The sequence below is a fragment of the Jaculus jaculus genome, chromosome 6 (genome assembly GCF_020740685.1).
Source record: "Jaculus jaculus isolate mJacJac1 chromosome 6, mJacJac1.mat.Y.cur, whole genome shotgun sequence".
Lineage (NCBI taxonomy): Eukaryota > Metazoa > Chordata > Mammalia > Rodentia > Dipodidae > Jaculus > Jaculus jaculus.
Genome location: NC_059107.1, coordinates 38,935,472 through 38,960,473, shown reverse-complemented (window position 1 = coordinate 38,960,473; position 25,002 = coordinate 38,935,472). Strand labels below are relative to the sequence as shown.

The 25,002-nt window shown below is 50.6% G+C and overlaps 1 protein-coding gene across 1 annotated transcript in view; it reads right to left on the bottom strand.

Moving 5' to 3' along the window:
• Aldh1l1 (aldehyde dehydrogenase 1 family member L1) overlaps nt 1–25,002 on the bottom strand; it is a 50,412-nt gene that overhangs the window by 11,875 nt on the left and 13,535 nt on the right. The window contains exons 8-16 of the mRNA XM_004671680.3: nt 23,863–23,988; nt 21,361–21,452; nt 17,504–17,651; nt 16,459–16,578; nt 14,274–14,401; nt 10,627–10,777; nt 9,059–9,129; nt 5,415–5,520; nt 3,879–3,966 (exon numbers count right to left, since the gene is read on the bottom strand). Coding sequence (XP_004671737.1) covers nt 3,879–3,966; nt 5,415–5,520; nt 9,059–9,129; nt 10,627–10,777; nt 14,274–14,401; nt 16,459–16,578; nt 17,504–17,651; nt 21,361–21,452; nt 23,863–23,988 — 1,030 coding nt within the window. The remainder of the gene's footprint in view (nt 1–3,878; nt 3,967–5,414; nt 5,521–9,058; nt 9,130–10,626; nt 10,778–14,273; nt 14,402–16,458; nt 16,579–17,503; nt 17,652–21,360; nt 21,453–23,862; nt 23,989–25,002) is intronic.

The window sequence follows — 25,002 nt, the reverse complement described above, 5'->3', positions numbered from 1 at the left end:
CTGGAGTCCAGCCTGGCCCCGTGCTCCTTCCCAGAGTCCCTGCTTCAGTGAGACTGGGGTGGGGGGAGTCCCCTGCAGCCTTCCTCTGTCCTACACAGCAGGCTCTGCTCTCCTGGCTTGCTTCCTCTCTCAGACTGCTCTTTCCCATCTTTTTGGCTTACTCAACCTTAAAATACCTAGCTCCCCGGCTCCACCCTGAATGCCCTCCTCTCCTCAATTTACACAGCCTCCAAAGGCCATCTTCAGGAACGTCATGTCCTAAATCTGTATCTCCAGGCAAGCTTCCCTGGAATGCAGACCCATTTGTCATCCTGGGCCTACTCAGCCCTTGGGCTGCTATGTCTTTGGGACTCTCAAGTTCAACAATAAGACAATGACTTGTTACAAACCAGGCAAAAGATATAAACATACCTCTCCAGAAATAGAAATACAGGGCTGGAGAGATTGCTCAGTGGTTAAGGTGCTTGCCTGCAAAGCCTAAGGATCCAGGTTCAATTCCCCAGTACCTTTGTAAGGCAGACGCATGAGGTGGTACATACATCTGGAATTCGTTTGCAGCAGCTAAAGGCTCTGGCATGCCCATTCTTTGTCTCTCTGCCTGTCCTCTCTCAAATAAATAAGATATTTGGGAAAAATATTTATTAGAAAAGAAATATAAGCCGGATGTGGTGGCACACACCTTTCATCCCAGCACTTGGAAGGCAAAGGTAGGAAGATCGCCATGAGGTCAAGGTCATCCTGAGACTATGTAGTAAATTCTAGGTCAGCCTGAGCTAGAATGAGACCCTACCTCGAAAAACAAAATATACAAATGGTCAGCACATATATGAAAAACACTCAGTAACATTTACTACAGAAATCAGATTAGGGCTGGAGAGATGGCTTAGCAGTTAAGTGCTTGCCTGTGAAGCCTAAGGACCCCGGTTCGAGGCTCGGTTCCCCAGGTCCCACGTTAGCCAGATGCACAAGGGGGCGCACGTGTCTGGAGTTCGTTTGCAGAGGCTGGAAGTCCTGGCGCGCCCATTCTCTCTCTCTCCCTCTATCTGCCTTTCTCTCTGTGTCTGTCGCTCTCAAATAAATAAATAAAAATTTAAAAAAAAGAAATCAGATTAAAACAATGATGGGATTCCACTCCTTGTGCATCAGAACACTGAGAACAGTTGCTGGGGAGGGCTGGGAGAAGGAGGAGCCATAATCACTGTTGTTTCTATGGGGTACTATGGAATTGTACCCAGACCAGCAGGCATTGAAATCAAGTGCCTTTAACCACTGAGCAATCTCCCCAACCCAATAAATAAAAAATTTTAAAAATCACAGAACATCACACTAGACTACTGCTCTCACTGCTAGCCTGAAAATCAGTTCCTGGGAGATACACTATGGTTACTCAAATTTCATCAAAACGAAGATCCAGAGGCTACAGAGAATTCAACACCAAATCAGATCTCTAACACACCCACCAAGGCTCAGGAAACACTGGGGAAGAAGGGGCAGAAAGATTGCAAGAGCCTCAGGGTGGGTTGGAGTAATCTTACCCCGAGCCTGACTGAGGCCTTCATGACCCTTGCAGTGGATGCCAATCACACTATTGAGGAGGCCCCCCAGTGGAATGGGACTGGGGAAAGGAGATATAAATTATAACCTGTGGCTGGAGAGGTGGCTTCGCGGTTAAGGCATTTGCCTGCAAAGCCAGAAGATCCCGGTGCGGCTCTCCAGGACCCGCATAAGCCTGATGCACAAGAGGGCACATGTATCTGGAATTTGTTTACAGTGGCTGGAGGCCCTGGCGTGTCCATTCTTTCTTTCGCTCTCTCCCTCTGCTTCTTTCTCCCTCTCAAATAAGTAAATAAATAAAAATAAAATCACCTGGAAACTTAAGATAAAAAACTTAAAAAAAAATGAAAAAGAACAGCAACAACAAAAAAGCAAAATTCCACTAATCATGCTGCCCAATGGAGGCACGAACAGCTCAAAAGAGGATAGAAAAGGAAGATCATGCCAACAGTAGACATAGCAGGTAACCACACCAAGCAAAACAAACCTTACGACAAAACTGCTGGTTATGAAAGAGAAACAGTAACCTGTATAATGATGAAAGTGTCACTCACAGACTGGGGAGATAGCCCAGGCCCCATCTGAAATGCTGGGTGTCATAGCAAACACCTGTAACCCCAGCCAGCACTGGGGAGGTGGAGGCCCCAAGATCCCTGAAGCTTCCTAGTCAGCTGGCCTAGCCTGACTGGTGAGCTCTGAGCCAAAGAGACCCTGTCTCACAAAAAGACGCTAGACCTGAGAAACGACCTCCACGTGTGCCTGCACACACGCCTGTGCAAAACAAACAAACAAACAAACAAAAAAAAGTGTCAACAGTATGAGATGTCAAACCAGGTGTGGTGGCACATGCCTGTAATCCCAGGACCCAGGAGGTAGAGGCAGGAAGATCGTGAGTTCAGGGTCATTCTCAGCTACACAGTGAGTTCGAGATAAGCCTGATCTGTCTCCAAAAGAAAGAGTAAGAGGTGTCACCAAAGCTCTTTGAATTCCTTTTCCTTCCTGAAACCATAAAACACAAACATTTGCTAAATAAACTTTCAAATCAAAGAGTCCTTTTTAAAAATCAGCCAAACATGGAAGGGAGTAATAAATGTACATAACAGTTGGAGGGAGAGAAATTACAATGAGATAGGTAAAGAAATCCACAGTTTTTCATTCTTTTTCCTTTGAGGGTGTGGGGTAGGGACAAACAAGCAATAACTTTTCATAAGCTTAGAAAATCTAAAGAGACAAAGGGGTGAATATGATGAGGATATCACAGTGACCCAAAGAAGAATGAAAGAGGAGATAAAATGATAAGATAGGGGTTGGGGAGATGTCTCAGTGGTTAAAGATGCTTGCTTGCAAACTCTGAAGGCCTGGGTTCAATTCCCCAATGCCTGCCCAAAGCCAGATGCACAAAGTGGCACAAGCATTTGGCATTCTGATTACAATGGCTAGAGAACCTGGCACACCCACACACTTACACACATGCACATAAATAAATAATTTTAAAATGATACTATTCTTTTGGTTGTTTTTGGTTTTTTGAGGTAGGGTCTTACTCTAGCCCAAGCTGACCTGGAATTCACTATGGAGTCTCAGGGTGCCCTTGAACTCACAGCGATCCTACCTCTGCCTCTCGTGTGCTGGGATTAAAGATGCACACCACTATGCCTGGCTTAAAAATAATACTATTGGGCTGGAGAGATGGCTTAGCGGTTAAGCGCTTGCCTGTGAAGCCTAAGGACCCCGGTTCAAGGCTCGGTTCCCCAGGTCCCACGTTAGCCAGATGCACAAGGGGGCGCACGCGTCTGGAGTTCGTTTGCAGAGGCTGGAAGCCCTGGTGCGCCCATTCTCTCTCTCTCCCTCTACCTGTCTTTCTCTCTGTGTCTGTCGCTCTCAAATAAAAAAAAAATTAAAAAAATAATAATACTATTATTCATGCACACAACTCTGTGTCAACATATTTAAACCTGCATAGGAAAGACAATTTTGCCAACAAACCAGAGCATTAAATACAACACAATCTAAAATGCAGTTAGAGGTACCACCATATCTTTAAATGCTATAAACCAGGAATGTTCTATAGAGAAATTCTCTCATGTGTGCAAGGACCACTAATTTCAAACTATGTCATCTCTTCCTGAGCCCTGGCACATACAATGTGGAAAACATCCCAGGTGGCATCCTGAAGCTAAAATCCTTCTGGATGCTGGTCTCTGTCCAGGGAGACACTCCTCTGTGGCAGGCAGACGCCCTGCCCGGGCCCTCACCACCCTGCTCCGGCTGGTTGTGTGTCAGGCTGCCTGCAATCCCAGCCCTGACCCAACCCCAGCCCTCACCAGCTCCTGGCAGGATGTTGACCACGCCCTTGGGAATGCCGGCTTTCAAGGTCAGCTCTGCAAACTTCAAGGCTGTGAGTGGGGTCACCTGAGTGGGGAGGGGACAGGGAAGAAGATGGGGGGAAGGGGTTTGAGGCAAGGCTCGTCCTTCCCTCTCTTTGTTACTCTTCCAGCGTTTTTAAGCAGGGAAGGGCAGATGTGGATTGGGGCTCTGTGAAGACCACAGAGAGGCTGGGTTCACGCCTACAAGCTCCTTGCCAGCCCTCTACATCCCTCGGCCAGGCCTGGACCCCTTCCTGCCCTGCTCTTCTCCTCTCTGTTTGTGCTCAGCCCTGAGGCAGCAGAGTCCCAGAGACCTGACCAAAAGGCCCATCTACAGAAGACTCAGCTACCCCATCAGGGTGACCACCAGCAGCCTCTAGGGCCTTGGCAGTAGGTGCTGCCCTCTGGGGCTCCTGCAGAGGTTTATTTATTTATTTATTTGGGCTTTCAAGGTCCCAGGCAATCAAATCTTTCTGGGTATTGTAAATTGTTGGCACAGGTGTTACTCCTGGTCAAGGTTAGATCGTTCTGAACCTCCCACAGGCCCTGGCTGAATGGCTCTGTGTAGGGGAAGGCTCGCTTCTGGGGTCTCAGACCTTGTCAGGGGCCTTTCTCAGGACTTTGTGTATCTAAGGGCAAAGGACAAGGGTTGCAGGGGGGGGAATGGCCTGACTAGAAACGACCTCGTTTCAGCAAGAGGTTAAGGTTCCCTCAGAGGGTCTTTGCCACACCTAGAGAAGCCAATGCATATCAATTAATAATTTCAATGCTGGCAGTGCATCCGATCCAGGGTGAATTCTGTGCCAGACACCTTTACCAGGCTTGCTACGTCGCTGCCCTGAAGGCTAAAGCATTTCCAAGACGGGACAGGCGCGGCCTCGTAGGCACCATGCATTCCAGGTGATGGCCCATCTTGCCTGCAGTTCCTCCTGACACCCCGGGAGGCAGGCGGCAGAGGGACAGTGATCACCAACATACAGATGAGACTGAGGTGGGGTTGGGGAGTGTCATCACTCACCCACTCATGGGAGTGCACCCGTGGACCCCCAAACCCAGCCTCTACCCTCCCACTGTCAGTAGCTCCTGCACTCCACAAGGGCTGAAGGGCCCCAAATCCCACTGCATGACCCGCTTCCCTCCGGATCACAGAAGCCAGACAAGAGGTAGGGCACCAGGGTGAGCATGGGCCAGGCAGGGGCCCCAAGCAGGTTTTTGTGCTACAAGTTCAGAGTGCCATGTCTGTGCAGAAATCCCTGCTCCTGCCCGCTGAGTGGTGCCACATGCCAGAGCAGGCGCCTGGTCTCCACCACTCATGGCTAGAAGAACAGAGCCTGTAGGGGACAGCTCTGACCCCCCTATGTGCCTCTTGCTAGGGTGACTCGGGCTGCAAGGGCCAGCTCCCAGCAGGAATGTGGTCTGGGTGGAGGGCTCCCCGTCTCCTCCTGGCACAGCAAGCTCCACAGGCTGTAGGTGGTCCAGAGCAGCCCCACTCACCTGGGCAGGCTTGATCACCACCGTGTTCCCAGCGGCCAGGCAGGCAGCTGTCTTCCAGGACAGCATCATCAGGGGATAGTTCCAAGGGATGATAATGCCACAGACTCTGGAAACAAAAGCAGAGGGCCTTTGTCCCTCCTCAGCCTGGATGCTCAGAGCAGACCTGGCAACTCCCGACCCTGACCCAGGCTGGCGTCCGCTTTGAAGGCAAGGCTTCTTGTGCAGACAGCACACCCTCCATCTCTACCTGGATTCCGCAGGGGATGGGCTAGGGTTCGGGTCAGTTTCTGATGGGAACTGTCTAGAGGGAAAGGCAGTAGGGATGGTACAGTGGGTAAGAACAAGTGCGAACTCAGGTCAGGAGGTCATGAGAATTTAAGGGGTCACAGGGTGGGGTCCTGAACGTGATGGAAGGTGAAGGTAGGATCCACATGGAAGGCCTGGCCCTCAGGTGGGCTCACATCCTTAAGACTAGAGAACTGCTCTGTTAACCTGGAAACCAGCTCCAGGGAGATAGAGACAAACATGATGGTTACTGAGATTTCATCAAAACAGAGAGACCCAGAGGCTACAGAGAGTTCAACACTAAATCAGATCTCTAAGAAGCCCACCAAGGGTCAGGCTTATCTACTCCATGAAGGGATGGTGCCCAGTGTGGGAGCCACCCTTGGGAACGTGTCGCTGGGCACAGACCTGGGGGATAGCAGGTGTTCAGGCTGCATTTGTTCCTGTGTATCTCTGCCTCCCCAGCCCCTGCACAATGGAGTCCCAGCAGCTTTGCTTCTCTGTGGGATGACTGGACAATGAGATGAGCCCCACACAGACTACGTCCTCACCACCATTACAGGGCATTTCTGAGGAAGGTGCGTCTTAGCTGGGCCCAGGCACTGAAAAGGTATGTACAGACTCTGATGGGCCGAGTGGCTGCATGAAGCATCACAAGGGAGGCATAGGCTGTGCTGAGTCACGACAGGCCTGGTAAGTGTTGGCCAGGCCAATGGGGCACAGGACCAGCTGGGGAGCCTGCACCTCACCCTGGGAGTGGTGGACCACACCGAGGGGCTTGCATGGCTGTGGCCCCACCCAGCACATACCCAGCAGGCGTGAAGGAACTAGATGGGTGGCAGAGAGCAAAGCCTGAGGCTATATGATGTTCCTATGATGTTTGGCTCTTAGGAGAATGAGGGAGGCTAGCAGAGCTCCAAAGAAAGAAGGAGACGTGTCAGGAGAGTAACCCTGCTGTGGACTGTATGGTGTCCTTTTCCCCAAAATCCCTATGTAGAAGTTAAAATGTAACTTTGGGGCTGGAGAGATGGCTTAGCGGTCAGGGCGCTTGCCTGTGAAGCCTAAGGACCCATGATTGATCTTTCTCCATAACCCAGACGCACAAAAGGTGAGGCAAGTGCAAGGTCGCACATGCCCACTAGGTGGCAAAAGTGCCCGGAGTTCAACTGCGGTAGCTGAGGCCCTGGCGCACCAATTCTCTCTCTCTCCCTGTGTCTCTCTAAAAATAAAATAAAATGTAACTTTGACCATAGGGTTATGCAGACATAATGAGTAAAGGTGGAGTCACACTGGAGGAAGGGGGGCTCCTAAGCCACATAACAGGAGACAGACACTCACAAAGGGGAAATGACATGTGGGCATGGAGGCTAAAGTCAGGGTGACACTTCTATAAGGTAAAGACTGCCTACAGCCACCAGCAGACAAACCGTGGTATTGTAAATTTTACATGTCCACAAAGACTGTGTGTTGGGGGCGTGGTCCCCTGCCTGTGACACTGAATAGGAGGGGAACATTGAGGACGTGGGGGGAGGGGTCTAGGAAGCAGTGAGGTCATTTTGGGCATGCCCATAAAGGGAGTAGTGAGACACTGGCCCTCCCCCTCTTCTCCACACCCTGGCTGCCATGAAGTAACTATGTTTCCTCATCCATACTCCAGCCACAGTACACCTAGCTGACACAGGCCCAAAGCAATGGGGCCAAATGACAATGGATGGAAATCTCTGGAACTGAGACAAAACGATTCTTCTAAGTTGATTGTCTCAAGCATTTTGTCACAGTAACAAAACACTGAGTGGCACACAACAGAAGTCAGGAGGCTTGGAACACAGTGTCCCACACTGCTCTCAAAAGACACCAGCCTCATCTGACTCCAGCTCCCAGAACCATAACTGCCCTTGGATTAAGTCAGCCCTTTGTGGTGTCGTTCCTGCAGCCTGGGCAAACCTAGATACCCACCAATCAGGGGGAAGGCTGAACCCTTCCCCAACACAGCCCCCCACCACCCCCAGGCTGGCATTGTGCAGAGCCCGACCTGGCTCAGGGTCAAAGCATGTTGGACAGTGAGACACTTGGGCCAGGTGGGCATGTCCTTGCCAAGCTGCCCTGAAAACCGGCCTTTCACCAGCCTCGCTCTCTTCTTGATGGCTTTTCTCAGTGAGAGGCTTCATGGGTTTGGTTCATCAGTAGGGATGCTGCCCTGAGTGTCCAGCCTTTCACCCTTGCTTCCTTCTTCCCCGTCACTGCCCTGCCACCAGGACTCTGTCCCCTCACTTTGCTGGACACAGGGTCGGGGGAAGAACGCTATGGCAGCTGAAGCACTTTCTCTCAATATATCTTTCAGGCTCACATGGACGTCAGACTGTGTGCAGGCCCTTCATACACGTGTGAGGGATTCACCAGTCTCTGGATACTGTGGACCCTGAATGCTCATCTGGAACATGGCCAACCTTCCCTCCTCTGCTGCTTTGGCGCCCTCTGGTGGCCAAGACTAGGAACTTCAGGGCTGGATTTAATTTGCAGCAGTGCAGGTGGCTACTGGCTGCATTTGCATTTCATTTCCCCTTCTGGGAAGTGCCTCCTTTCCTGTTGCTGATAGAACCGTTACCATTTATTTGACTGGATTGAGATATGTCTATTAATCTGGTAAAAGCACACTGCTGGTGTGTTCACGAGTGTTCCCATGAAGGGACGGCACAGCACATGGATTGTTGAGGTATTCCCAGACACTGCTGGCATGTGGGTCAGCACACTGCCTGGGGAAACCCTCCCTGAATGTGTAGGCAGAGGGCCTGGAAGGAGCAGTGAGCAGAAGAACAAGGAGTCTTGTGTATTTTTGCTGCTGCCATTGCCCGCAGATCTCAGACAACAGATTCTTTAAACGTGGACTCTCATCAACAGCTCTCCAGAGAGCTCGCAGGCCTCCAGCCTCGGGATGGGGCTGTGTCCTGGGTCCCTCATGTTCGGAGACTTCCAGCCGCTTAAGCGTAGCTGCTCCTGGTCATCCAGCACTCCAGCTTGCAGACGGTACTATGGCTATAGAGCTTCCCCCTCAATTATACGTACACCCCTTGGTCCTGCTCCATTGGAGAACCCTGACTTTTAATGGGACTCCTTCCTGTTTATGCACAAGGGTCCTCTTATACGCGTTTCAGATCAACTTCTCTTTGGATGTGTCTCCCGTTCACCACCATGACTCTAACTGACATTGTGCTATTGAATGGTTAAAGACCTGAGGCGTCATCAGAATGGCCCCAGGAATGGAGCAGGGAGTTTAAGAGTGATGGAACAGCTGCTCACCAACACATACAGGGGATGTTACGAGCCACGGGTCAGTGTGTGGATGAGCCAGCATGACTCACCCTATGGGCTCCTTCTTGGTCAAGGTCAGGTTGCGGTTGGGTCTGGCCTGGTTGATGGGGATGGTGGAGCCCTGGAAGAAGCAAAGCAGTGTCACTAAGGGCTCTTATCCTCCCCCCACCCCCAGGTAGCCAAAAAAAAAAAAAAAAAAAAACCAACCAGGGATGAGCTGGATAGGAGGCCTACACTGCTGGCCTACACCTGACAGGGACAGCTGAAGAGTTCAGGGATGGTGGCTGGACAGCCAGGAGAAACAAAATGTTGGTTTTACCTTAAGCTGTCAGGCTGAGCCCTTGGGAAGGAGGCAGATCCTGGTAGGGACAAAGCCTTTAGCTCTGATATATGGGCAGAGAAAGGGTGAGGTGGACCTGGAGGCCAGGATACCCCTGGAGCCATGTGAGCTGTGACCCAGCAGCAGAATGGAAGGTGGCACAAGGCAGCCCACCTCCCTTGCAGCCATTCTGCTCTGTGCTTCTCAGCCCCTGGTGGGGAGGAAAATTGCTACGGAGCCAAGATCTGGTAGAGGCACCGTGATCCCCACAATGGTGGGTCTCCATGGGTTACTTCCCAAGGTTGCATGCTTGATCCCAAGACTTAAGAATGTGTTGGTCGCCCCATGGATCTTAAGCAAGATGATGCATGTGGGCCTACAGGAACTGCAGGAGGCTCTTTCTGCCCTTAGATGCAGGCAGACAGCTTCAAAGCTCACAGGTGCCATGCTGTCATTGGGAGATGGAGGTCTTGGGCAAGGACCAGAGAGACAGAAGCTCTGGTCTTTAGCCAGCAAGGATCTGGGTGCTCAGCCACAGAGAACTGGCCTCTGGCAGCACTTGAAACAAGTTCTCCAGAGTCTCAATGTGAGCCCAGTCCAGCCATCCCCTTCTTCTGTTGCTATAGTTTGGATCCTGAATGTCCTAGAAAGGCTCATGTGTAAATGGCCTGGACCCCAGAGGGATGCTAGTGGGAGGCTGTGGAGTAGGTTAGGTTATTAGGGATACCCTTGAAGGGAATAATTAGAACCCCATTGTTGTCCTTATTTTCATTTTGTATCCCACCTGCTATGGTGTGAGAAGTTTTATCCCACAACGTCCTCTCACCCTGATGCATGGCCATGGCTCAGGAGCCCATGAAAATATACAGGGGATGTAATGAGCTACAGGTCGGTGTGTGGGTGAGCCAGTGTGACTCATCCTTATAGGTCCCTTCCTGGCCAACGTCAGGTTGTGGTTGGGTCTGGCCTGGTTGATGGGGATGGTGGAGCCCTCCCAAAACATGAGCCAAAATGTACTTTTTCTCTATACAAGCTGACTCTCTTAGATACTTCTTACAGCAACAGAAAGCTGACTGATTTACTTGTGAGACTCTGGCTAAGTCTCTCTGCTCTCTGAATGCTCTCCAAGCCCAGCAGGAATTTGCATCAGTAGGACCTTGAGTTAATCAATGGACAAGGTTTCAAGCCACCACATGGTAGTTGTATGGCAATGTGCTGGCTAACTCACTATCTGGGAGTTCCCCTCCAAGGGCCTGCCTACATGAGTGCTCACATGAGGCTCAGGGGCCCACACCCCACCTGGATCTTGTCACACCAGCCAGCAAAGTAGCGGAAGGTCTGGATGGACATGCCCACGTGTGTCTTCAGGGCCAGTGTGTAGACAGCGCCCGCGTCCAGGCTTTCAATGGTGGCTAGCTCTTCCTGGTGTTGTTCCATGAGGTCTGCCAACCTGGCCGAGGTTAAGGGGGAGAGACAAGCTTAGGCCTGGCACAACCCCACTTGCTCTTTTAAAGCCATTCCTCAAAGAATCAGGGACTCTGCCCTCTTCTCCCAGGTCTGCCACACTCAGATATAGGACCTCACGTTCCTCACAGATCAGTGAGGGTTACTTGACCAGATGAACACGAGGATGACAGGCTTTGACTTGGGCATCCACTCCCCTCCCTCCTTCTCTCCATCCTTCTCTCCTTCCTCCCCTCCCCTCCCTCCTTCTCTCTCTCTCTTCCCTTCCTTCCCTCCCTCCTTTCCTCTCCTTCCTTCCTCCCTTCTTCTCTCCATTCCCTTCCCTCCCTCCCTCCCTCCCTTCCTTCCTTCCTTCCACACCTATGGATTAACAGCTTCTGCAGGTAACTATGAGGTGACCTTTCAGGGGTGGTCACCCACCTGCTGAAGACAGCAGAGAGATTGTCATTCCAAGAGGCCACCCTTCCTGTCTTTGGGCAGCTTCCATCAGGAGAAAGCATATCCAATCAGACTGACAGGTCAGTCTTGGGGACATGTGCCTAGGGTGGCATTTCTGGAGACAGAGAAGTGGCACCTAGGCTCATAACTAGGGATGACAAGGGAGGGGTGCACAGGGAAGGTGCATTTCAGCCCACTGTGACTCTATTCTATACTGTCTGTTTTTCTAGCAATGCCTCTGATGGCCATGCCACTGTGGCCAGCCCGGGAGTTATAATGGTGCCTTCTCACTGACAGGAGGGCCTCAATTGCTGTGGGAGCAAGATGGACAGGGACAGGATACCACAAAGGAATAGCCTCAATGTTGGAGAGAGGCACCCTGGGTCCATGGGTAAGTGCCTGACTAAAGCTGTCCAGCTAGTTCCCATCCTGCCCCTGTCTGCACACAGGCTCTGTGCAGCGGTCAATGGCCATGCCCACTCCTGACCAAAGTTGTCACCCTCCACAACACCCTGCAGCCCCTTCTACACTGGGGTCTTAGCCACAACTTCATGACTGGTTGAGTGGCTCCAAGATCCCATGCCCTGTTCATTCTGGGGCTCCACAACCATTCTCTTTGTGTTGGCCTTATCTGGGTGCTCAGGAGAGTGCTGCCTCCGGCCTCGGGGTTCTTTGGGAGCCATGCTATATTGAGCCAGGATGCTCTGTAGCCACTCTTCTGTGAGAGCTTGTCCTGTCTTGCTGAGCTGTAGCACCTAGCTATGGACATACATGGAGAAGGAACCTGGTCACTGGGGAGTCCTTAGGGCCTAAGACATTTGTCCTGAGTCAGGATCTCCGCTTAGAACAGCATTGCCAGGGTGAGTTAGCAGGGGTTATTATGACGAATGCCACCAGGTGGAAGCATAGCATCTCCATATATCTCCAAGGATATTTCAAATGCACAAGTTCCCTGTCTGCAAGCACAGAAGGGTCTCCCCACATGGCTGGACTTCCAAGTGTCACAGTTCTGCCCTACTATCAGTTCTGGGGATCCTATATCATTAGCTATGCCTTCCCAAAATTTATGGGCTTTCCAAAAATGTCTGGAAATCTCAGTGGGCTGAGCAAGCCTGATCTCCTCAGTCCTTGTTGGTGCCAACTCCCCAGTACTGATCTGTTTTGCATGCCACACAGGTCCCTCACAGGTTCCGGGCTGCTGGGCTGCCTCAGGATTTCTGACCTCAAGAACAGACACAAAAGCCATTTATATTGTGAAGCCATGTGTTGTTTTTGTTTTCCCCACTACCAGCAGATAAACCAGTGAAAGCCAATCTCCAGGTCCCAAGCAGCCAGACGCACAGTGACGCAAGGGCACAATGTCGCGCATGCAATTTGGCTGACTTCCCGTGACTCTGCTTGGTTCATCTCACCAGCACCCTCTCGGCTTCTGGAAAGTTATCACCCAGCTCTAAGAGACTATGGACGTTTCCAGAAAAAAAAAAAAAAGGACGGCTGACTAGACTATCAGAACTCTGTGATGGTGGAGACTTGGAATGTCACATGCCCAGAGCCAAATTACTTCGCACTGTCTTCAGTCCCCTTAATTCTCCATTGCTCAGTTTTATGTCTGACCTAACATCCTTGTGACTATCAGGTGAAACCTTTGGAGTGTACTAGCTTAAACCAGTAGCTTCCAACAACCCAACAGCTAAGAATGTCATCAGATAGCATCTGAGATCGATAACAGAGGTTTACTATAATGTCCCTACATATTTCTACTGATTTTTTTTTTTTCCATAAGGTCGGTCTTGCTATAGCCCAGGCTGACCTGGAATTCACTATGTAGTCTCAGGCTGGCCTCGAACTCACAATGATCCTTCTACCTCTGCCTCATGACTGCTGAGATTAAAGGCATGCAACACCACACCTGGCCTGATATATATATATATTGGCTTTTCTGAGGTAGGGTCTTGCTCTAGCTCAGAATGACCTTGAATTCACTATGAGTCTCAGGTGGCCTCGAACTCACAGCAATCCTCCTATCTCTGCCTCCCAAATGATGGGATTAAAGGTGTGTGCCTGGCTCTGATAACTTTTTAAAATGTCTGGAATTATGACTTTCTTTTGTTTTGTAACTATGCAAATATCATAAAACTGTTTCAACACTGTATCACTGTATTTGGAGCAACTTGACTTTGAATAAACTACCTCTTACTCCCTTTGAAATGAGAACTGTATTTGATATTGACAAGGGTATCTTCTCCTTCCTCTACCCAAGAGCCCATGAGCCTCATCCAGGATCCCTGGCACCTGCAGTTATAAGCTTTAGTAATCAGAAGTCCTTATCTAAGATTACTGGCTAGAACTACAGGGAGAGGCCCCTTCTTCCCTTGCTTAAACTTATTTTAAAAAGGAAGACATGGGGCTGGAGAGATGGCTTAATGGTTAAGGGGTTTGCCTGCAAAGCCAAAGGAACAAGGTTCAATTCCCCAGGACCCACATAAGCCAGATGCACAAGGGACGCATACATCTGGAATTCATTCACAGTGGCTGGAGGCCCTGGTGCACCCATTTTTTTCTCTCTCTGTGTCTACCTCTCTCTCTCTTGAATAAATAAAAAATAAATAAAATATTTTAAAAAAAAGGAAGACATGAGACCTGGAGGTTTCCGCAGTCAGCCCAGGTTCACTAATAACAAGAAGAGACGGGCACAGGCACACCCCTGCCCTTGTTGTCCTGTCCTGGGAGAAGCCCCCAGTCCTCGTTGGCACTGGGCTGTGTCTCAGTCACCCTAAGTCATGGCCCGTCTGAAGCACAGCCTCATTTCTGCACCTTCTCACTGTCGCCAGCACCTCTCCCCTAAGGCCGCTTCTATCTGTGGACATCCCTCCTGCTTCTTGAGTCCTCTTCTGAGTTTCAGTCTGGTAGCTTTGGTCATATGACCCCCTCAGTGCCACGTCCTACTGGTAGGACCCCAGGAAAAGAGGCATCTGTAGGAGAGCCCACCCCACTGTGCCCTTATCTAAAGGTGGGGAGGGCTGCAGGTGAGTGTCATGTCGTACCTGTAGAGGAGTCGGCCCCGGTCACGTGCATTTATCTTCCCCCACAGTCCATTCTCAAAGGCATCCTTGGCTGCTGCCACTGCCTTGTCAACATCACTGACTTGGGCCAGGGATACCTGGCAAATGACCTGTGGCAGAAGCAGAGCTGTAACAGCCCTCCCTGGACTCGGCTGGCATTGTTTCTCCCACCATGTCCCCACCACTTGGGCAGCCTCAGTGGGAGTTTTGCCAACAGGGTCCGGGGTGGGGGTTCGCACACCACAGGAAGACAAGGTCTATTTCTACCCTTAGTCATCACCTATCTCATCACAGTCCCCTCACATTCCCACAGATCTGAGCTGCAGCTGAGCTAAGAATGCCATCAGATAGCATCTGAAATCTGTAACAGGTTCATTATAACATCCCTGTCTGATGTTTTTTACTGATATATATATTTTTTGAGGTAAGGTCTTTCTCTAGCCCAGGCTGACTTGGAATTCACTATGTAGTTTCAGGCTGGCCTCGAACTTACAGCCAAGCAGCCTAGCACTGTGCACACCAGGAGCCAAAACCTACTGGCTCAGTGAGTCTGGCCAGAAAGGGTTCTACATACTGGCCCCTCCACATCCATGCTAATGCTTCTGCCCATCCATGCCCTGACAGTGTCTTGGTACAATACTGTGAAGGCCTCTCTCCTCAGTCTCCTGTGGGATGTGGTTCAGGGAAGCAAGACAGGGCCAGTGTGAGAGGAGTGAGACCAGCAGCTTCTTGTAGGTGGCTACGAACAGCCTTGTCCAGGCCACATTCACAGAATTAGATCCTTGAGGGCCCCACACCATCCTGTCTGTTCCCTTGTAATGCACATGCTTAAATATCCTCTCAAACGATCCATTCTGAACATGCTATGTTCTGCAGAGATCAAGTGATAGCACCAGATGGAAGGTCATCCTTGTGTACCCACAGTGGCAGGTCTTGTCTCTGTGACTGCCACATGTATGTATGGTCTGTGGTGCATATATATGCAGCTGTGTCCTGGGTCACTATATCAGAGAGTCACAATCTGGGGAAATGGTAAAGAGCTCACTTTGCAAGCATGAGGACCCAAGTTTGATCCCTAGGGTTCACATAAAAATGTCCTTCGGGGTGTGGTGGCTCACACCTTTAACACCAGCACTTGGGAGGTAGAGGTAGGAGGATCACCATGAGTTTGAGGCCACTCTGGAACTACACAGTAAGTTCCAGGTCAGCCTGGGCTAGAGTGAGACCCTACCTTGAAAACCCCCCAAAAAAGTCCTGAGTGGTGACATAATCCCAGAGTGAGAGAGGTGAAGACAGTCTAGCCTAACTGGTGAGCTCCATGCCAATAAAAGACCATGTCTCAAAGGAGATGGATGGTATTCCTAAAGAGAGCACCTGAGGTTGTCCTTTGGCGCGCGCACACACACACACACGCACACACACACACACACACACACTCCTACACACATATACACATGTATAAAAATGTTTGGTAAATGCAAGATTCCGTCAGAAGACTTTGCTGACAGTGAGTGTGCAAATATTAGACATGGGGGCACCTGCACTGGGGTGGCTACTGCAGTGTAGAGGAGGCAGTACCTCGTTCTTCCCTTGGTCTTACCCATTTACAGTCTCTAAAGCAAGGCTCAAGTCCCTTCGAAGTCCTCCTGCCTCCTCCCAGCCTTCCCTTCCTTATCACTCTGCTTGTGGTGGTTTCAATCCCTCATAAACTCAGCTGCTTTGAATGCTTGGTCCCCAGCTGGTAGCAGTTTGAGCGGGGGTGGAGCCTTGCTGGAGGTGCGTTTCTGGAAGCAGGCTTAGGGGGGTTATACCTAGCTTCCCCTTGTCAGAGTTCAGCTCACTTTCTCTTGCTGCTACTCCCCACATACTGTGGCAAGGAGTGATGCCCGTCCTCTGCTGGACCACCATCTTTCCCCTGCCATCACGAAGCTTCCCATTGAGTCTCCATGCCAGAATGAATTTTTTATCCCATCAGCTGCTTTTGGTCAGGTGTTTTGTTCCACAACGTAAAGGCGACTACAACATTGCTCTAACTTCACTCGTAAGGTTTGGGCCAGGACACTTTCATGTCCTTTTCAAAGACACATATCCAAGCAAAGGCAGGCGCCTCTAAGGGCTAGGCGGGGATAGAGGGAGGGCAGAGGAGGGGACTGCAGCCCACACTCACACTTCCATCTGTGGGGTTGATGTTATCGTAAGTCTCGGTACCCTCGCCATCAGTGAATTTGCCCCCGATGAAGAGCTGGTGGGGCATTCGGACAACCAGCTTGTTCACCGTCTTTTCCACCTGGAAAGAAAGGAAGACTTTAGGGCAGGCCCTTTACACATGGGCATCCGTGACAGGCCTCACACAGGCAGTTACAGGGGTCACATAACCACATGAACATGCCCCACCAAAGGGCAGGGGTTTCGGGTGCTGTCCTGCAGCTAGAGTGGCAGCTGTGTGGTAGGGAGAGGCAAAGAGAGAAGACTCAGGCAGAGTCCCTGTGCTGGCTGGAGTCTCAGCTCTGCCGTGTCTTTACTACATGACCTCAGGCTGGTTGTAATCTCCTTGCTTGGGGTGAGAGACCCTCAGCAGTAGAGTGTTTTGAGCAACAAGGACCTTTGAAAACTCAGGCATGCTGCCCACCACTCCCACACTCACCACTGCACACTGAACCCATGTGTCCCCCTTGAAGTCTGCCCACAAGTCAGTCCCAGGGACATCTATTCATTTCTGAAGTTTAGTCACTGGTCATTTGTCTACTGTCCCAAGAGCCACCCATACTTCTTCCCCAGCTTTTCTTCCAAACCACCAACCAACCAACCAACCATCCCCAAACTCTTTCCCCTGGGAGTTGGTAGGCTACTCAGCTACTCTAAGAGAAGTATTTTGGGACCTTTCTCATTTTAAACAAATAGGGTTTCAATCACTTATCACACTTCATTTGTACCAGCTGCATGCACAGGGTCACATGAAACAAAAGCCTCTCCTCGTTTTCCTGTCATCAGGTCTGGGGACACAGAGCTTGCTTGTCTTCTGAGCACTAGACAGCAACATCCTCTGTCCATAGTTTGGCCCCATTACTACCCAGGCCTGCCAGGAGGGCTGGTGAAACTGAAGGGTAGGCTCCTGGCTTCCTGATGCTCAGGTGGCCCCTGGTGTCACTGTAGATCCACATGTGAAAGGCCCATAGGTTTGCAGGTCACGCCTGCCAGACACCAGCACTCACGTAGTCAATGACACACTCGTTCTCTTCATCCTCCCCTCGCAGTTTCCTCACTAGAAGTTGGATGAAGTCCCCAAAGGTGGTGGCCATGTAAACATCTTCATTTTCTAACTCCAGGCCATCACACAATTCCTTCACTTCCTCCACCAGCCTGGAAGGAGGAGATAACAATGGGGAACAGGGCAGACACACACCAGACCATTGACAGAAGAAGTGGTATGAATGCACTCACCCACAAGGGTTTTAATCCCAGCACCCCATGTGTGCTGTCAGCCTAGGGTTAGGGTGTAAGTCCAGGCTGTGGACTCAGAAGGCCTTGGTTATAAATGTTTTCTTGAGCCAGGCGTGGTGGCACATGCCTTTAATCCCAGCACTCGGGAGGCAGAGGTAGGAGGATTGCCATTGAGTTCAAGGCCAATGTGAGATTGGATAGTGAATTCCAGGTCAGCCTGGACCAGAGTGAGACCCTACCTCGAAAAACAAAAAACAAACAAACAAAAATATGCTTTCTTTACAACATACTAACTTTTGCTGTTGGGTAAAGGACTGCCTTATTTGAGTCTTCTAGAAAATAGAAATGATAATTGCCTCTCTAGAACTTTGTGAGGAGTGTATAAGACAACACATCTATTAGCTGTAATAACTAACAGATTATTAATAATCTCCACAAGACACTTAAAGATAAAAGACAAGTCATAGATTGGGAGAAAATATATCCTAATCATGTAACTGATAAAGGACTTGCATTCAGAATATTCAAACCCAGTCCCTGGAAAGCAAATAATTAATGAGAAATAAGCAAAAGACCCAAGGGATGTTTCACTAGAGAACCATGGGGCCAGTGAATACATGAGGCACTCAACACCATCAGGGAAATGAGAATTAAAACCACAATGAACCACAGCCACATACTTACTGGATTGTTTAGAATGAAAAGGCTTGGGCTGGGGCAGTTTGCTGGCAGGGCAAGTGATTTTCAGGCATGTGGGTTCCATCCCCAGCACCACAGAAAAAACACAGTGGCAATCATGTAGCCCAGCCTGTTAGTTCCTACCCTGTCCCTGCTTCCTGCCAACAGCCTCAAGGTTTGATTGTGTAGTGTAAGAGACCTGTGTCCAAGATTCTGAAGGGCATCTTGTCCTACCACTGACTGCAGTGTGTGGCAAGCCCCTTCCCTTCTCTGGTTCTCTGGAGAAAGGACTGACTTACCAAAAGTCAAAGGTTAGACCTGAATTCGGACTTGTACCCAGGCCTTAACAAGTTCAGCACACATCTGCTTACTGTGCAATCCAAAGTAGTAACAACAGTGATACTAAGTCACTACCTACTGAGCATTCATTAGCCTACTCAGTGCCCAGTACCACCCATTCTACAGACAGGAAATAGGCAACTTGTTACTCTGCTAGCAAATGGCAGCAGGGGACTTCCCAAGCTCTGGGCTGGGCTCGCCTGTCCAACATACCTGAGACCTGCTGAAAGCTGAGGCAGTGTCTGGTGACCTGTTCATCTCGATACCCATGGGCACTTACTGAGCTTCCCTGAGCCTGGGAAAGTGACTCTTTCTCTATCCACAAGCCTGGGGTGCTACCCAGAGCAGTCTGGGCACTTGCGGAAGAGAATTTCTGTGTCCATGAGATTCAGGCTCCAGCCCTTGTGTGTTTGTTCTACTGCCCACTGCAGATGGCAGTCAGGGAAGACAGAGGGACAGGGGACAAACCACTGCTGGCCACAACATGCCTCTCATCCGGTTGCCTGCTAACCACCAACATGCTTCACTTCAATCCTCAGATAGGAAAGGACACACTTGTGATAGGTGATAGGAGACAGAAGTTGGCTAGTCAGTCAGGGCAACAGAACCCCCAAAATGAATGTGTTTTTTCCCATGACTAACAGCAGGAAATGTCACTAAGCTTGCAGAAACCTGGATGTTACAGACTCCACAAAAGATTTTTAGATTAGGTGTGCACCCTTGCTAGAGGACAGAAACTCGGATCCTTACTAAGATTACTGGCAAAGCTGTAAAATCTGGTGTCTGCCCATATTAACCTGCCCACTTGGTCTTCCTCACGTAGCCACTCCCCATAAAAGCCAGATATGAGTCTCAAGGTGGGCTTCTCAAAGCCCCTCATGCTTCTCTGGGAAAGAGCTCTGCCCTCATCCCTCATGGGCCTTTTCACATCCCCTTTTCCTTCCTGGGCAAGAGCTCCACCTTGTTTCCTTCTCTTATGTTCTGGGCTTAAGTCCCCTTCTCTTCTTCCTCCTAAAGTTTTTTGTTGTTGTTGTTCTGTTTGGTTTTGGTGTTTTGAGGTAGGGTCTCACTCTAGCTCAGGCTGACCCTCTGGAATTCACTATGCAGTCTCAGGGTGGTCTTGAACTCACAGCGATCATCCTACCTCTGCCTCTCAGGTGCTGGGATTAAAGGCGTGAGCCACCATGCCCGGCCCTTCTAACATTTTAAGCTATGATAAAAAATCTTTCTGAACCTTATCCTCTGGTCCATGAATTTCACTCTTTGAATTCATAGGAAAAGGATCCAGGGAACACCCCAAATTACTGGTGCATTGGTGAACACGGAACCCCAAACTCCGGTGTCACTTTCAGCTTCACAATGGGAGTTCAGACATGAGGCAGCCACAAAAGTTGTCGTCAGCAGCCACACAGACATGTCTTTCCGCTGCGGCTGCAGGTGCACAGTGCATGGGAATGGTGTGTGGACATGGAGCAGTTGTGTGCAAGTGGCCGTGAGAACATGTGCGGAGTCTAGCCTGGACAGCCTCCAAGATAAACCAACTGTTTACACTTCATAAGTCAGTAAGTTAAAAAGAATGAAACCTTATGTTTTATCTAATTGCAATGGAAAAAACAGAAGCCAATGCAAAAGGTAGATTGGGAAACATCACAAATATGTAAGACTGGAATAGCTCACTCTCAAATAGTTAATGGGCCAATGAAATCACAAAGGAAATTGGAGTAATTCCTTCAGTCAAAGGAAAGCAAAAACACATTATTCCAGAATTCATGAGATTCAGCAAAGATCATGATAAGAAAAATGTTCCCCTTTTTTGTTGTTGTTGTTGTTGTTGTTGTGTTTTGGTTTTGAGCCAAGGTATCACATAGTCTAGATGATCTCTAATTTGCTGTGTAGGTGAGACTGGCCTTGAACACCTGATTCTCCAGCTTTTTTTCTCCCAAGTACTGGGATTACAGGCATGGGCCTCCATGTCTGGCTTTCTTGCAAGCAAAGGCTCCCTTCCTTTCATTGAAATAAGAACTTGCCAGTACTGAATGCAAGCAGAACAATTCACGTGAAGTTGAAGGTCAGGTAAGCTGATGTAAGAGAGACCCAGCTGGTCTTTTCAGTCTGTGTAACTCTCAGGGCACTCTGCCTCATGCCCATTCCCACCACCCCCATGTGCACACAGCTCCTCCAACCCTCACCCACAGCTTTGAACAACTGGCGACCATCCAGTTAGCAGCTGGAACATAGTGACCCTTCCCAGGCTATCGTATCTGCCTGGCTTATGGACACTCACAATCTCGGAGCCATGGGTCACAATAAATAAGCCCAAGGTCCCAAGCCACCACACCTCAGCAACCACCAGTGGGGGCTGTGTTGTTGGCACCAGCTGAGCAGCTGGCCACCGACCCTCCTGGCTTAGGCATCACGTGGCAGTAAGAGGCCAGCTTGGGGGTGGATACTTTTCCCAGCTTTTGCAGTGGTTTGGTCTGCCCATGAGACCAGTACCTGGGGCTCTTTTTTGTTCTTTCCTGCACAATTCATGAGCTACCAGGTGTGTGGGGACCTGTGACTGAGCAACAGATACCAGGGACAGGTCACTCGTGCTCCTGTGGCCTCTCACCTCACAACATCCACTGATGCAGCCCCCGATTTGAAGAAATCTGTGGAGTCCTCCACCTCCAGGACGTTGGGCAGGATTCGTTGCCAAGCACTCTGTAAACAAAGCCCAGGAGTGTGGCTGCTGGGCAGAGGTAGCGTCTGCCCCACTGAAGCCCATCTAGGAGCCTTGTGGTGGCCATGGCTGGGGCCACTCTGACACCAGGCTGCTGTCCTCATGGCCATGTGTCTGGGACTCCTAACACACTCCAGGCGGTGGGAGGATGGTTGGGGGCCAGAAAGGCAGAGACTGCCTGTGTATTAGAGTGACCACCTTCTGCTCAACTGGGCCCTGGTGTTGCTGTCATTAATTGGGGGGGGGGGGTGCTCCTATGACACTGCCATGGGTGCTATGGCAGTATAAGATGAGTTTCTGAGGGTGAATGCCAGTGAGGGCGTCTGGGACCTGGATCTAGTCCACCCTGAATGCTGACTGGCCAGTACACCTCGGCCCTGGAGCCTATGGGCAAAAGCATAGAGAGGCCAGGGCAAGCCTAGTGCCAGCACGGCTTGGCTCACTCACCAAAAGGGCAGCCAGCAGCTCAGGATGGGGCGGGATGCTGGAGACTAAACTATCCAATCACAACCTCCACGGGGGACCGTCTGCCCATTTCACACAGGCATGGGCTACAGCTGTCATTCTGATTGTCGGCTCACAGCGATCATCCTACCTCTGCCTCCCAGGTGCTGGGATTAAAGGCGTGAGCCACCACACCCGGCGTGCCTAGCGCCCCTCACCCCCAGCAGGCCTAGAGGCAGAGCCAGAACTGCTCTCGGAAGCTTTATGAAGTTCTGGTTTGCTCTTCCCACCTTCCTGGGGACCAAATTAGGACCTTGTGTAAGCTAGATAAGCATCTGCTGCTGAGCCATAACCAGGCACAGTGGGCTGAGGGAAGAGTGGCATACAGAGAAGGGAGATGGACAGAGAGAATGGGTGCACCAGGGCCTCCAGTCACTGCAAACAATCTCCAGACACATGCACCACTTTGTGCATCTGGCTTTTATGTGCATACCGGGGAATTAAACTCTGGCCGTTAGGCTTTGCAGACCAGTGCCTTAACCACTGAGTCATCTCTCCAGGACCTCCCCTCCCCCCCGCCCAAGTGGGCTTTCTAAAAAGATGCTTAATTTTTCCTTTTTCATGAAAATTGTTCTCTGCACTCCTGGACCACACAGCTCCTGTGGCACCCTCTGTGGAATCCTCAGATTTCTACCACCCAGGCTCCTTGGGGCCTGACTCACCTCCATTTACTTCCTTCTTCACTGGAGGTGGCTACAGTGACTCCCTGTGATGGCTCCTCATACAGGGTGGTCCCAGTGCTCTCAATGCCTGGGCACTGGCTGTTGCCATGAGGTCTTAAGATCTCCCCAGGACTTTTCCCTCCCTTCAGCCCTCAGCTTTCTTCCTTTCTTTCTAATGCTGACCCTCACCCTCAAGTGGCCTCTTCCTTCCAACCCAGCGCTCTATGCGGGGACCTTCTTGAAGCTGTTTCACTAATCTGCCTGGCTGTGTGGATTGCTACCCTGTGAGAAGGTAGCTAGTTACATGTGTCATTCTAACTGCTTGGCTTCTGGGAGGAGCTCAGCAAGTGTTTCTTAAGACAGTCCTCAATTTGTGAGGTTTCAACATATAATAGTAATTCTTCTACGAGGATGTGAAGGTGCTAGTCACTTGGGAGACAAGGTACGTGGAATTTGGCACTTAGATCTTTCCTGGGCCAGTGGTGCAGTAAGATCCTCTCACCATGCTGGGCAGCAGTTCGCTGTAGCTCCCAGATAACCCAGTGATCACAAGGGGCCACGGCCACACTCCACCGGGCACCATGCGTGCGGCTGAGCGGCATTCAGAGCATTTTCAACTTACGACCTTTGCCACTCAGGATGGGTCGACAGGACAGATCTGGTCCCATGATGAACCATGGGTGAGTTGGTAGAAACAATTCCACACTATCACTCCTTCTACCAATATCATGAGTGGCCCCGGAGAGAGGGAGCAGGTGGAGAGGGCCAGAATGAGTCCTGGGAAGTGACACTGGCTCAGATTCAGGTTGGAAGACTGAGTTCCAACAAGGAAGCACTCTCCTGACCAGGTGAGGGCTAAGTTGGCTGGGAGCCCAGGTCGGTGTGACCTCACAGCCTGTGCTGGTCACAGCCTGGGATGCTTCCTCGTGGGCAGCCGCTCCCCAGGTGATGGGCTAGGCCCCCCTCCTGCCTCTTCCAACTGTTCCAGAGCTCAGTTTCCTATTAACAAGGAGTCCCTAGAAGAATTGGCCTGGGCTGGCTGAACCCCAGGAGCCTACATGCAAAGGAAGGAGAACACAGAGACATCAGAAAGCTCCTGAAATAGCTTACAGTCAATGTTGCCTCCAAGAGCAGCAAATATCCCCACCTCCAGGGCATGTGACTCACAAAACATGTTAGTGCACCACATGCCCAATGGGACAGATCTCCTGAGGGCACCTCTTACCCGCACAGCCTCTGCAGTGGCCAGCTCCGCCTCTGTCAGCTCAAGGGCACTGCTGGAACCTCCCTTGAAGAACTGTGAGGCCGGGAGCATCCTGCCATCCTCCAACTGGATGTTCTTTACCAGCAACTGCAGACGGAAGGATTTTAGTCCCTGTGGTCAGACTAAGGCACGATGCAATGACCCGGCATGCTGGGGGAGGGTGCGGGGGGGGGCAGGGGAAAAGCATGCACTATGCTCCTTTATAACCAGAAGGGAGCAGGGAATCTCAGATGAATGACAGAGAGTGTTCAGAGCTGAAAAGCCACTATTCTGGGGACGCGGAAGAAAGCCGTTTGTGCCCATGCTCCGTCTTTGTTTTGCATACCTCCCCCATTGTGCTTGCTTCCTAGACCAAGTATCATTAACCACACCGTCACTCCCAGGAGAGCATGGGAACATCTAGAGGGCAGATGTCTGCCTCGGACACAAGTGGAGAGGGGAGAGGACAGAAGAATCCAGCAAGCCTCCGATCTCCACTCTTGGGTCAGCACTTCAAGCAGACCCTGCTTCCGGTTCTGAAGGTCTTGCAGAGGGTGAGCCATTCCTGCAGAGCCACTCTTATCAACAGAGACGAGTCAGTCTGTCATGAGCTCATCTGAAATTCGTTATCTCATGTGGTATTTTTCCTGTCCCCTAACAAAGACATTTATTGAATAAGCTATGCATGAGCAAGTAGGGCCCAAGTAATTTACACAATAGATTACAAATTCAGTAACTCTGAGGCAGACAGAATATTCAAGAGCCACAGTCTGTAACAGTTGCAGCTCCTATCATGCAACCAGGGCTGGATGCAAGGTCTATAGCACTGACACAGTTGCCTGTGAAGCCTTCTGGAGCTTTCTATGAGCTGAAGGCCAGCCAGACCCAGCAGGTAAGGTAAGCTTGAAGCATGCTCCTCCAGGCTCCCCTCTTTGCTCTTCTATCTCTGTGAATGTCATGGGCAGTGGCAGCTGGGGTCCCTCAGAGTACCCGTTGTTGCTCACTCCATGCAACAGGGGCTGCAGGGGCTGCCGACCTAACACCCTCCTTCTCACCTGCTGCTAACAAGCAAACACTCCTGAGCTGCGAGGCCAAAGGCTGGGCTTACTACTCCTTCACACT